The sequence below is a fragment of the Etheostoma spectabile genome, unplaced genomic scaffold, assembly GCF_008692095.1.
Source record: "Etheostoma spectabile isolate EspeVRDwgs_2016 unplaced genomic scaffold, UIUC_Espe_1.0 scaffold271, whole genome shotgun sequence".
Classification (NCBI taxonomy): domain Eukaryota; kingdom Metazoa; phylum Chordata; class Actinopteri; order Perciformes; family Percidae; genus Etheostoma; species Etheostoma spectabile.
The window spans coordinates 128,751-143,868 of record NW_022605575.1 but is presented as its reverse complement, the minus strand read 5'-3'; the positions used below and the strand labels follow the sequence as shown (position 1 = coordinate 143,868).

Here is a 15,118-nt window from a genome sequence, read left to right as displayed (position 1 = left end):
GAGAGAGAGAGAGAGAGAGAGAGAGCTTCATTACAGTGAGAAGAAAGAACAAATGGTGGTGGGTGTGAGAGAGAGAAAACAGGCGGGATAGAGGAGCAGAGATGTCAAAAGACTGAAATAGAAGTTGAGATGGAGGAAGGTGTGGAGGGGTCAAACACAACTGAGAGTGAAAAGTGGAAGTGTTTAGCAACACAGTGTGAAACTGAGGAAACCAGGAAGAGGAGGAAGGGAAGAAGACATAATTCAGAGTGTGTCGATTGCTCCTTTCTGTTCTGCTCCCGTCTGCTTTCTTTCCAGGCCGCACGATAAAAATAGATAAGAGAGCAGCTCCCTGAAGGAGAGGAGAAAATGAGGAATGAAGAGGGAGAAAGCAGAAGAGGAAAAAGACAATGGGTAGCAATAGAATAATAGACTGAGGAGAGAGGTACAGGAATAAATGAACAGTAAAAACGGAGGGACATGGAGAAGGAGTACAGGATGTCTTCGTCATATAATGTCGCCCCAGATCCGAATTCAAGTGCCTCAGCACATACACAGGAGAAGACTTCATTTCTTATTAAAATGTATGTTTTTTCCAACCATTTTAGAGCTGTACAGTACTCACTTAGTGCATTTGTGACAGCGAGCACTCTCGCAGAAACAAATAATCCAAAAAGAGCAGGCGCAATTTAGCCAATAACCACAAAAAGATGGAAAAATATGCCCTGAATGGGCTCTATTCCGATCCAGGACGTCCAACAGTCTGCAGCTAAAGACACAGAAGAGACTAGCTGACCTTTGAGACACCGTGGACACTCTAGGTCTGCTACTAGGTCTACGCAGAATCAATCACCGCCCGTTGCATGCTGGGTAGATTTGTGTCCGACTTATTCCCGACTTGCTCTGACGTCGTGTACACGTGGGCAACGATAATCTCACGACAGCACGGCGGCCTCAGGTCTGAGACCCGGTGGCGTGGTTGCTTTTCACCGACTGCAAGAGCCAGGCGGACCCAGGCGGACCCAGGCTATTTGTCTGATTTAAAGGCTTATTCTGTCCAGAACTCATGTTGTGAGGCTGATTGTGACATTTAGAAGTCAGAGAGACTAAATCTGATCAGATCACGGATCATCTCCAGTCGGTTGTCAATTAAAATCAGCAACAGATCACACGTAGAGCACTTTGAGAGCTACTCTGTCATGATTAAAACAACTAGAGACTGTGTACCAGCTGATATGTGGGTCTGATAACATGTTATTAAATCGGAATCACACTAGTGTTTTTGTCACTTTCTGTTCAGCCTGGGCTGGAAACTGTCCGACGTTACCGCAGCTTTTTGTCACCTCCGCCTGTTCTTGTCCACTTTAGAGCGAGGCGCAGTTCATCTCGAATGAGCCTAATGCCACAGAAACGACACAGATGGGACTTAATGATGCATACAAAAACATCTCCTCACTATCTGCTAGCTGCCTGTCCCCTGAACACACTGTAAAAACATCTCCTCACTATCTGCTGGCTGCCTGTCCCCTGAACACACTGTAAAAAACATCTCACTATCTGCTAGCTGCCTGTCCCCTGAACACACTGTAAAAAACATCTCATATCTGCTAGCTGCCTGTCCCTGAACACACTGTAAAAAAACATCTCACTATCTGCTAGCTGCCTGTCCCTGAACACACTGTAAAAACATCTCCTCACTATCTGCTAGCTGCCTGTCCCGAACACACTGTAAAAAACATCTCCTCCCATATCTGCTAGTGCCTGTCCTGAACACACTGTAAAAAAACTCTCCTCACTATCTGCTAGCTGCCTGTCCTGGACACACTGAAAAAACATCTCCTCACTATTGCTAGCTGCCTGTCCCCTGAACACACTGTAAAAAACATCTCACTATCTGCTAGCTGCCTGTCCCTGACACACGTAAAAAACATCTCCTCACTATCTGCTAGCTGCCTGTCCCCTGACACACTGTAAAACATCTCCTCACTATCTGCTAGCTGCCTGTCCCCTGAACACACTGTAAAAAACATCTCATATCTGCTAGCTGCCGTCCCCTGAACACACTGTAAAAACATCTCACTATCTGCTAGCTGCCTGTCCCCTGAACACACTGTAAAAAACATCCTATCTGCTAGCTGCCGTCCTGAACACACTGTAAAAAACTATCCTCATATCTGCTGTCCCTGAACACACGTATAAAACACCTCCTCACTATCTGCTAGCTGCTGTCCCCTGAACACACTGTAAAAACATCTCACTATCTGCTAGCTGCCTGTCCCCTGAACACACTGTAAAAAACATCTCCTCACATCTGCTAGCTGCCTGTCCCCTGAACCCACTGTAAAAAACATCTCACTATCGCTAGCTGCTGTCCCCTGAACACACTGTAAAAAATCTCCTCACTATCTGCTAGCTGCCTGTCCCGCAACACACTGTAAAAACATCTCACTATCTGCTAGCTGCATGTCCCCTGAACACACTGAAAAACATCTCTCACTATCTGCTAGCTGCTGTCCCCTGAACACACTGTAAAAAACATCTCACTATCTGCTAGCTGCCTGTCCCCTGAACACACTGTAAAAAACATCTCCTCACTATCTGCTAGCTGCCTGTCCCCTGAACACACTGTAAAAAATGTGATCTCTGTAGACATCCCAGGCTCTACAAATGCCAACAAAAACAAACACAACACACACACACAAACACACAACAAACAGTCTTCCAGCCAATAACCAACAAGAAGGATTTGGGGGTGGGGGGTTGGGCATGGATGTGTTAGGGGGTGAGGAGGAGGGAGGAGCGAGCGAGCCTCCGTCACCCAACGTCTCTTACTGCACCTTTAATATTTAATGTTCCCACTGGTTTACTAGCTAATAGTTTAACAGCTATATTATATTATATTATTACACCATGATTTTAACCGGCCGGCTGTGAAACCAAACAAGATGGAGCACAGTTATTGAGTGCTTGTGTTCAGTTATCAACCATGATGAGTCACCGCCAGTTCAATATCTGGAAATGTCAGCGGTTCACGTACATGGCCCTGTGTTTTCATACAGTGTTTTGTGTAATATAGCTGAAATGTCTCGTGTGTGTGTGTGTGTGTGTGTGTGTGTGTGTGTGTGTCTGCGGGCCTGGTGAATCAGAGTCTGGAGGATGATGCCCCTGTTCGCAACTAGAAAATTCAGTACCAACCTCTTAAAACTCGTGCTCTCGGCTATTACGACTCTCTATCTCTCTCCTCCCTCTCTCACATCGAGGATCTATAAGCTAGTCAACGACTAGACTATCACCAATCTCGAGCTATCTCTCTGCTTCTTCACCTATCTATCTATCTCTAAAACACCTAAGCTCTAGCTCTCTCTCTCCATAAACTCTCTCTATACGCGAAAAGCGACCTCTTGATAATATATATATCTCTCTACAATATAACACATAGCTATATCTATCTCTCTCTATCTATCTCTATGATCCCTCTTATCTCTCTTATCAATAAAAGAAATATAGATATAGTATATCAGTCAAATCTATCTAAACAATCACCCACTAAATCTATCTCTCTCGCTCACCTCTCTATATACACTAATTTACTCTAGATAAATCCTTAGGGATAGATCTATATTGACTACCTCTCTCTCCAATAACGAGTATATAGCCCCCCCCTATCTATCTAAAATGAGTGTCGCGAGCTCATATATCTAGAAAGAAAATAAATCTCTCTCGAGACACTCTCTATATCCAGCCCCTCGACTATCTACTATAGAGAGATATAAAGGACAAGATATATAGAAAAGGACGAGATCTATATATATCCCTACGAGATCAAGCTACCCTCGCGATATATCACTGACCACATATAGATAGCTGAGTACGCAAATCTTATACCTCTCCTCTCTCTATCTTCCCTAACTCCTCTCTCTCCCTAACTCTCTCTCTCTCTCTCTCTCCCCTCTCTCTCTCTCTCTCTCTCTTTGCTGTGCCAACCACAGAGCACCAGACGGTCGGCAAACAGGATTTAGATTAGCTCAAAAGTTAGGTCAGGCATAGAAATAAGAAAGAAAGAAAGAAAGAATGAAAGAAAGGACATGGTGGTAGAATAAAAATATAATGGAGGAGCCACATTTCCCGGCTACTAACACACTGCCTGTGCGTGTTGTCATCTCCCTGAACCACGTTGACAGAACATGTTTTTCCTCTTTGCCTTTTTCATTTTTCATCTCCTTCCTCTGCTGGGAAGGAGAGCAGCTGTCAGACGGTTTCCCAGTGTGCCGGTAACAGAGAGCTGCCAGAGACACTTATGGTTTGGCTGCAGTCCAGCTCTCCAGTAGCTATGGGACGAGGCTGAACATCGCTATAGTTTACAGTTAGAGATGCGCTTCGATTCATGAGGGGGGAAACGGAGATAAAGGGGAGAGGCTTCTGTTGGGACTGGCAGGAAAACAGAGACTCCTGCTGAGCTGTGTGCAAACTCACAGATCATCACAGAGGAACAGGAAAGCTCCAAATAAGCCCAGATTCAGTGTGTTCACATGCAGTTTAAAAACCCAGTTATATATTCAGGTTCCCAATCACCATGTAAACACCTTATGCTGGTTCAAAATCAGAGATCTCATATCCCGCTTAACAGTGGCTTGACAAGGTTTACACATCCAGGCTAAAGTTCGTTAAAAAGAGGAATAAAAAAACATCTTTTGGAAATTGATCTTAATGTCTTTATTGTAAAACAAACAAACAAAAAACAAACAAATTGGAAATCACAACCTTTTAATTAACCCTCATGTTGTCCTTGGGTCAAATTGACCCGTTTTCAGCTCTTTTTTTGTCAAAATCAGCCCTCGAAATAAGCGCTGAAAATCAACAACGTTAAAAATATCAATAAAACTTTGGGGAAAAAAACCACCAGAAACGTAAAAAAAAAAAAAAGCACCACAACATTGAAAAAGTGACAAAAAAAGTCGGGAAAGCGGCAATTATGTTAATAAAAGGGACCATTGTCGACGGAAAGACAACACAAGGGTTAAGGACACCAAAACCTACCCTGACCCTAACTCCAGCTACAGGTAACCATAGGTGTTGATTTCCATGGAGACCGTGGGGAAACCTCCAGCTCAATTTAGTTAAAATACATCAAGTTCATAGCGACAGATGCCAAAAAATCCACAAAAATGTCCCTTAAAAACTCTCTCTCTCTCTCTCCCTGTCTGTCCACTGTCACTATCAAATATCCCCCCCCAAAAAATCTATAAAAAAAGAAATAATTAACACAGAAATTAACGATAAATTAACCAGGATGGCGAAGGCCACAAACCAATGGTTGACTTCATGGAGGCTACATCTATTTTTACAGACAAATGTTTTATGCTTCCAGTTCATAGATTACTTTTATTAGGGGGTTTTCTTCTAAGCCAGGGGTCTTCAACAGGGGGTCCGCGACCCCTAGGGGGTCCGCATGGAGGTACTGCATGGGGGTCGCGAAAGTTTTGGTTGATTAGACTTTTTTTTATATTCCCCCCCCCCCTGCAATTTTTCCCACTAATTGAAATGTCTTTAAATCCACATTAACATGAACTCAACACACTGTAGTAAACAGATAAATGGAGGCAGAAGATGTCTTTCAGTCATCAATGCACACATGGCACTATAGGACCAGTTTGATATAACACAATTTTATACAATATATATAATTAGGGGGTCCCCGCTCCAGCTCGCCATCAGTTTGGGGGTCCTTGGCCTGGAAAACGTTGAAGACCCCTGATCTAAGCCATCCATTAAATATAACTGCACACGTAAATACCCTAAAACGTCTGTACACAGGAAATTATGCATGCTTTTTTTTTGAGCTGGAGCAATGTCTAGTTGATGTGGTGTTGATTGCTACGTATGCATCGTTTTTGCTCACACCCAAAGCTGGCAACTGTCACAATGGGATGATTCGCTCGCCGTTTCTGAGCGCCAACGTGCATTTGAAAAGGCCCCCAAACTCTGGCCCCAAACAAATAAGACTTAGATTTAAATTTAGAGTTATTATTCAGTGGGTTTCCTGTAAATGGATGAACGCCTACCTTTGTGTGAAGTTTGGCGATCTGTTTCTCGTCCACGTTGGGCTGCGTGTAGACTCGGCTCTTATAGCGGAACTGTAAAGATATTAGTAGAAGTATTAGTATTAGTATATAACAAGTTATTAAAATCAAAGCAAAACAAAAGCTCTGTCCTGGGAAATGATGACCTTTCCTTCTCAATCATGCAAGAGCACCTCGGCAGTGCCCAGGAGGTGAACTGGCACCTCTCCAGCTACCAGTCCACCACCATACTTTAGTCCGTACGGGGAATTGAACCAACAACCCTTTGGTTCCCATCCCAAGTCCCCTACTGACAGAGCTACTGCCCCCCCCCATATTGCACTACCGCAGTAATTTTGTGCTTTTCAAAAGAAAACATCCATCCCGCCCCAGCCCTATTTATGTTACAACAAACATTTAAAGATCAATAAATGAGTTTCCATCCCGACAGGGTGACCAAACGTCCTCTTTTTTGCCCGGACATGTCCACTTTTTACGTACTGTCCGGGGCATCTGGGGGCCGGGGGTGGGCTGTGAAGTGAAGTCAGTGCATGTGAGAGTTCGGTTAAAATGGACCAAACCATTCAGGTGTGCAAGGTTACGGCCCCAAACATTCAATGTTCTGGGGGGGTATAAATCATGAAAATGTCCGTTTTTCACTGCTTTTCATGGGACCATTAGCATTAAGCTTGTTCTTAAATTGACTTGCGCTTTGCACACAATACTACGGTACTTGGTTGCATGATTCCCGAGAGGCTGCCTTATATATATATATATATATATATATATATATATTATGCTAGCACATTTGTTTCAGTGTCTGATAATAAAGGTTCTGGAGATCTCAAAGCTCACATGACAACTGAAAAAGCTGATCTTATTACACTGAAAAGGTTTTAAGAGATATTAAGTTGAAGCTAAATTTTGAAGTTGACAGAGAACAGGTCATATACATTATTTCATATTTATTTATTTTAAAAGGAGAGCTATTATTTTGTTACAGATTTTATTCATTACATGAGTTATTTTGCACCATTGAGGCATAATAAAGCATGTTCATTAACCTCTGAGAAGCCGGTCTGAACTTGTGTCCTCTTTTTTTTGTGGAAATCAAAACATGGTCACCCTACATCACGACTATCTGGAGTAATAACCTCACTGAACAACAGTGTACCTCCAGAGACGGGACGCCCTTGCTGATTGGCTGGGGGTACTCTCGAAAGAAGCGCTCCTCGTCCAGGAACTTGCCGTCCCTCCCGTTGCTAGCCGGCTGGAAGAGCCCGTAGTTGAGCACGTCCTTCAGGCTCTGATTGAGCGTGCACAGGATCCGCTGCTTGGCCACCCAGACCGTCGCATTCGGGTTGAACCGCATGCATTTCTGGTTGAGGGGAGGAGAGAGAGGAAGGGGCAAGAGAGAGAAAGAGGGGGGGGGCGAGAGAGAAAGAGAGGGGGTGGAAGACACAAATTAATTAATAAGACAGTCACAACAATCAAGTAAAATACATGTGACAGACAGTTCATTTGCAAACTGGACTTCTAATTTTTGATTGGCAGATGTAAATGGGCATAAGAGCGATGAATGAGTCCAGACCAGGTTGCCCGAGCATCATGCCTTAACCTCATTGTCATATTGCTTCATGTTGCTCATTTAAACCTCATTTTCCTCAGTTGCCCTCATGTGTCCTCATGTTAACCTATGTTGTATATGTGCCCTCAATGTGTACCTCATGTTGCCCTCATGTTCCCCATGTTGCCCATGTGTCATGTTAACCCTCATGGGTCCTCATGTTGCCCCAGTGTCCTCAGTTAACCTCATGGTTGCCTAGTTGCCCTCATGTTGTCCCATGTTGCCCTCATGTGTCCCCATGGTGCCCTCATGTTGTCCTCATGTTGTCCTCATGTTGTCCATTGTTTGCCTATGTTGCCCCATGTTGTCCTCATGTTGTCCTCATGTTGTCCTCATGTTGGCCTCATGTTGCCCTTCATGTTGCCCTCATGTGCCTCATGTTGTCCTCATGTTGTCCTCAGTGTCCTCATGTTGCCCTATGTTGCCCCAGGTCCTCATGTTGTCCTCATGTTTGCCTCATGTTGCTCATGTGCCCTCATGTTGTCCTATTTTGTCTTCATGTTGCCTCATGTTTCCTCATGTTGCCCTCATGTTGTCCTCATGTTGTCTTATGTTGCCTCATGTTGCCATCATGTTGTCCTCAGTGCTTCATGTTGTCCTCATGTTGTCCTCATGTTGTCTTCATGTTGCCCTCATGTTGCCTCATGTTGTCTCATGTGTCTCATGTTGCCTCATGTTGTCCTCATTGTCCATGTTGTCTCATGTTGCCTCAGTTGCCTCATGTTGCCTCATGTTGCCTATTAGTTGTCCTTCATGTTGTCCTCTGTGGCTCATTGTCCTCATTGGTCTTCATTGTGTCCCTCATGTGTCCTCACTGTTGCCCTCATGTTGTCCTCCTGTTGCCTCATGTTGCCCTCATGTTGCCTCATGTTGCTCATGTTGTCCCATGTGCTACATCAATGTTCTTTAATTCCCCAAAAACATGATGATTCCAACGCTCTTTGCCAAGTACAAATCTCTACTTTCATTAATTTGGGTCTTATTTTTATAGCGTTGTAAAACAAAGTGAAGTGTTGTTGAAATAGTTGAGTAAAGTTGACATATTCCAGTCTGTGGTTATCATCAACATCCATTCCTTTAATTTTAGTCTAATAATTCCTAATTTCTGCTTTTCTAACTCAAACATTAGGTATAATTTCCTATAAATGAGGTTTATTGACCATACTGGTGCTTTAATAACACAAACCATGTCCCAGTTGCTAGAAAATAAACCACGCAGCACAACCAAGCTTTTTACTGTGTTATCGTCACCGTGCTGTGTGCTAAACATGGCCGCTGCGTTCATGGAGGATGTAATTGACACAACCTCTTTGCCGCCCCCCCCCCGGTCCTTTCACAATCCCAGTTTCAGAATAAAATACAATGCGGGACTTCTGGCGCGGTCCGATCCAGAGAGGATTACGGGGCGCCGTGCCGAGGCATCCGGGAAGCGTCTGCGAGTGTTTGGAGCTGCTCCGCCGGCGATAAAGGCCGAAGGGATGAGCTGACTATGAACTCTGGGTAATCGTAATCCTCTCGCCTGGCTGGGGGGGGGGGGGGGGGAGATGAAGGAGTGAAGGTGTAGAGAGACAGATGTCTGGCATCTGGCAGAGCTGCTTGGACTGATATGGCCTTCTCTTCTTCTGCAGGTTTTATTACAGTGGCAAATCTCCATCAGCTTCCATTATTGCTGCATCTCCAGCCCTCGACAATGTGGATTTTTTTTTTTTTTTAAGTAGAGGCAAATGATTATGGTGATGTGGTGTGTGTGTGTGTGTGTGTGTGTGTGTGTGCTGGTGTGTGGTGTGCGTGTGTGGTGTCAGGGAGGTTGGATCCTCAAGGTACGAGTGTTGACCCGGATATGAACTCATGACCCTTTGAAGTAATTAGCTAAGGTGGTTATAACTCGAGCACAGTGTGGTGTGTGTGTGTGTGTGTGTGGTGTGTGTGTGTGTGTGTGTGTGTGTGTGTGTGTGTGTGTGTGTGTGTGGTGAGCCAGAAAGAATGAAATTTGGTGTTGACGTGGTTTTCGAAGAGCCAAAATGTCCGACTCGCCTGTGACCCACCTGTCACTCAAAGAGGGACAACCGTACTGGTTCAGGACGTTGTCTCAATACAATTTAAATAATTTCTTTTAATGAAGCGGGAACTTAGTTAACCCTAAAGTACCAGACGGTTCGTTACACGAGGCACGGCAGCACATTTCAGCAACAGGGCAATTCAAAGTGCTTTACATAAAAACAATTAAAAATAATAAAAAGTTACAACGCCGTACAATAAATTAAGCATTAAAGAGCAGTTAAAATGCAGAAATAAAAGGTGCATTGCAGTAGAAGAAATTATACTGCAATTCAAAGTGCTTTACATAAAAACGATTAAAATAATACAAGTTATATGGCTGTATAAGGAATTAAGCATTAAAGGAGAATTCTAACCAATCAGCTCTGTCAGTAGAGAGAGAAACTAACCAATCAGGTGCTGCCTACACCAAGTTAGCCTCGTGCTAGCGTTAGCACCCAGCAGGCTTAAACAGGGCAAGTTATACATGTTTTTAGCCTCTAAACATGTTCAAAATGTCATTAAAAGTACATATACATGTAGAATACACAGTACTATACACTTAGAGTATGCAGTACTATACAAGTAGAGTACACAGTATCATACACGTAGAGTACACAGTTTCATACATGTAGAGTACACAGTATCATACACGTAGAGTACACAGTATCATACATGTAGAGTATGCAGTAACATACACGTAGAGTACACAGTATCATACATGTAGAGTACACAGTATCATACATGTAGAGTACACATGTATCAACATATAATTTTACACAAGTAATCATACATGTCAGTACATAGTCTCACATGAGAGACCGTGCACATGAAGAGTATCAGTTCCATACATGTAGAGTACACAGTATCATACAGGTAGAGACACAGTATCATACTTAGAGTACACATCAGATTGGAGCTGCAGGTGCTGGGTGCGTTTGATTTATTCATCTGAGTAGAGCGCGTGACACAATCATGTGATGAAGTGGAACCACTGAGTGCTCAGCGATGAATGTTAAATCAGGAGCATTAGTGCATGTGAGAGAGCTTAGTGCACAGTGAAACACACACACCCACACACACACACACACACACACACCACACACACCCACACACACACACACAGTGTCGAGTTTCTAACTACCTAAGTCTAATTACATCAAAGTGTCATGGTTCATATCTGGGTCAACACAACTAGTACCTTGAGGTCCAACCTCCCGTACTGGAGACACAACCACACACCACACACACCACCACACACACCACACACCACACACACCACACACACACACACACACACACCATGTAAAGCAGCATGTTAAACCCTTGTGTTGCCTTCCCGTGTTTTTCTGGGTCAAAACTGAAAACCATTTTTCACAGTTTTGTTTTGTTGATTTTTCTGCGCATTTCCCCCCCCCCCCCCCCCACACCACCCACACACCACACACATTTATTAAGCTTTTTTTTGGGACTTTTAGTTACTTTGTTCAATGGTTGTCATTTAAAAAAAAACATTTGAAGTGCTATAAAATTGAATAAAAATCATCCAAATTTAAAGAAAGCAGTGGGCTGGTCATTTATTTTACTTGTGAGGAGCGTTGTTGTGTGGGAACAAGCCGCGTTATTTTTCTGAAAATTTGGTTGAAAGACACTTTTCTGATTTTTTTTTTCTTCCCCAAAACGGGTCAAATTTGACTGGAGAACAACAGAAGTGTTAACAGCTGAACGTCACACTCATTGTGAATTTATTTTACGACACAAATGAAAAGATGTGCGGAGTAAAAGGACATAAAAATAATAAAAATCTAAATGGATGAACCGGGATGGAGACGCCCAGATAGCTCAGCTAGTAGAGTGGGCGCACGTATACTGTGTAGAGGTGTAGTCCTAGACGCAGTGGGCACGGGTTCAACTCCGACCTGCGGCCTTTTGCTGCATGTCATCCCGCCCCCCCCCCCCCCCCCTTTAACTTCTACAGCTGTCCTCTCATTAAAGGCCTAAAATGGCCAAAAAATAACCTTAAAAAACAAAGAAATGGGATGGACATTAGAGCCGGGTATCGATATCTTGACGTGAGACAAGATATCGTCTTAGATTTTGGATATCGTCATATGGCATAAGTGTCTTTTCCTGGTTTTAAAGGCTGCGTTACAGTGGAGTGATACTAATGGACACCCGACTGTTGTAGCTGCTCTATTATTGGTTCTTTACCCACTTCAGACTCAGATTCAGAATCAGCTTATCGCCAGGTTGAGCACACATCGTGCCTCACACTGTGCCTTACCATACAGAAAACAACCAAACCTATATACACACACACAAGTACTATTACACACACACACACACTAATACATACCCACACACCTATTAATACACACACACTATTACACACACACACACATCTAAACTACACACCACACAAAAGCACACTAATTATCAAACTACTAACCACACAACATAATATCACACACACCTAATATCACACACCACACACAGTCACACACCACACACACATCTATACACACACACCCACACACTAATATATACACACACACACACATCACCTAATATATACACACACGACACACACCTAAAATATATACACACACACACACTGAAGATATACACACACATCCAGCACCACTAATTATGACACACACTAAACTATACCACCACACACACCACTAATAGATACACACACACACCAATATATATACACACAAAACACAATACCTATAACTAGATCTACACACACACACACTAATATATACACCTAATAACCCACACACATAAATATACACAACACACTACCACATAATATACATAATTTACACAAACACCTAAGATATTACACACAACACACTATATATCACACTCACACATTAACATAATATATTACCACCACTAATATATACACACTGTATCACACACACTAATATAACAAACACAAAACACTAATAGATCACACTACGATATACCCACACAACACTAAGATATACACACTAATATATACACACTAATATATACACACTAATATATACACACACACACACTAATATATACACACTCTAAACAGAAACAATATAGAGGCATGAGTGCAATGTAGAGAGCAATAAACATGATTTAAACGTGGAGCATTGTGCAAAGGATGCTGGGATACGTAGTATTAAGTTATTATATTACAATATATGAACAGTATGAACATTAAGAACAGTTCTGGAATACGAAATGAGAATGACGAATAAATAACAAATAATAAGTGAGATATGAGAATGGGAATGATGAATAAAACTAAATAAGTGGAATAGTAAGTGGAACCAGTAAGCAGGGGCTGTTTTGCTGTTTCATTATATCCACATTACTGATGATTATTTACCCAAAAATCTCATTGTGTCAATATTTTGTCAAAGCACCGATAGTCAACACTGCAATATCGAGGTATTTGGTCAAAAACATGGTGATGAATATGAACAGACTTTCTCCATATCGCCCGGCCCTAGTGGAGAGTCAGAGTGAGAAGCACAGGTGGCTTCTAGCTGGAGCTATCCCTCCTGCTTCCCTTCCTTCTTCTATCCTTTCGTCGTGTCCTTCCCCAAAATGCTTGAGCTGGCTGTATAATGTCGTGGACGTGGAGCTATCCGGAGCGCTCCTCGGCCCCCGGGGGGACCCGCACATCAAAACGCTGCACCCGCCCCGGATGAGACCCCTGTCCTCCAGCTGCTTATCTACAGGGAGTTACAGTTTGGCACCGCTGGTCTTTGATGATAAACCTTCACGTCCATACCTTCACTGGGAATACAGATAAGCAACATCCATTGGCAGCTCAGTGCATGTGCTAGAGGATCAATGGGGGGGGGGGGGGGGGGCAGCATGCAGCTACATACTGCAACGCCCCCGAGCATGGCGCTATTTTAAATGATTTTACAGAGTGGTGCAAGTTGACTTTTATTAACAAAAACTAAAGAAATGCTAATCGATTTTAGAAAGAACCCCCCCCCACCCCCCACCCTCTCTTATTAATGATCAAGCGATAGAAGTGATGAATCAATACAAATACCTTGGTATCATAATTGATGACAAACCCACCTTCAGAGCCACAAGTTGACGCTGTCTGTAAGAAATCACATCAACGCGTGTTTTTGTTATCGTAAACTTTGCAATTTTAATGTTACGAGGATGTTTTGTTGTTGTTTTATTTGCCTTTGTGAGTTGGTTTGGGTCCCTCACGCTTAAAAACAAGAACAGGCTGCAATATATAGTTAAGGTGTGTGGCAAGATTTCCCAAAACCCTCTGACTGACTTAAACTCTGTATATGAGACAAGGTCCCTCAAGAAGACCCAGTCAGTCCTGGCCAACCCCAGTCACCCCCCTGAACCGACCCCAGTCACCCCCCTGAACCGCACACCAGTCACCCCCCATGAACCGACCCCAGTCACCCCCCTGAACCGACCCCAGTCACCCCCCTGAACCGACCCCAGTCATTAAGGCATTAAGATAAATTTCCAAAACGTGATTTTTTTTATTCCTCTTTTTAGTCAACTTAAGCATGGCCATGTAAACTTATGAGCACCACTGTAGATCTACATTTAACACACCAACATGTAGCTTTCCACCATAAATTATTTTCCTGACAATGTCAAACTTTTACTTTGAAGTTAGAAATGATTTTTATCTTTGCTGCGTTTCATTATCCGAGGGCGTGGTTGTTTATTCAGTCACACGCCTGTGTGTCTGTGTGTGTGTGTGTGTGTGTGTGTGTGTGTGTGTGTAGGTATGAGGTCTAACATTCATTATGCATCATTTGCTTTCTGCTATTAATCCACCAAACCTTCATTTACATACTAATGGAAAACGTGGCGACAATTATAACTTGTTTCATCTCTCATTTCCATTGTCCCCTGGGCTTCACCATGTGTTCCTAACTGCACTAACATATTACACTACACAGCCAGCTACAGCCTTCAGAGATAGATAGATAGATAGATAGATAGATAGATAGATAGATGGATAGATAGATAGATAGATAGATAGATAGATAGATAGATAGATAGATAGATAGATAGATAGATAGATAGATAGATAGATAGATAGATGAATAGATGAGGCAGCCTCTTGGGCTCTTGGGAATCATGCAACCAAGTACCGTAGTATTGTGTGCAAAGCGCAAGTCAATTTAAGAACACGCTAAATGCTGATGGTCCCATTGAAAACAGTGAAAACTCGATATTTTCATGATTTTATACCCCCCCAGAACATGGAATGTTTTGGTCCGTAACCTTGCACACCTGAATGGTTTGCTCCGTTTTAACCGAACCTTGGAGCGTTTCATCGGCTAATCCCGTTGGTTCGGGGTGGCGTGAAATCTCACATGCACTGACTTCACTTCACAGCCCACCCCCGGCCCCCAGATGCCCC

General features: G+C 43.1%; 1 protein-coding gene across 1 annotated transcript in view; it reads right to left on the bottom strand.

The window, feature by feature from the left end:
• Nucleotides 1-15,118, bottom strand: part of LOC116685806 (SH3 and multiple ankyrin repeat domains protein 3) — a 122,862-nt gene that overhangs the window by 8,880 nt on the left and 98,864 nt on the right. The window contains exons 3-4 of the mRNA XM_032510739.1: nucleotides 7,213-7,416; nucleotides 6,042-6,113 (exon numbers count right to left, since the gene is read on the bottom strand). Of these exons, the coding sequence (XP_032366630.1) occupies nucleotides 6,042-6,113; nucleotides 7,213-7,416 (276 nt within the window). The remainder of the gene's footprint in view (nucleotides 1-6,041; nucleotides 6,114-7,212; nucleotides 7,417-15,118) is intronic.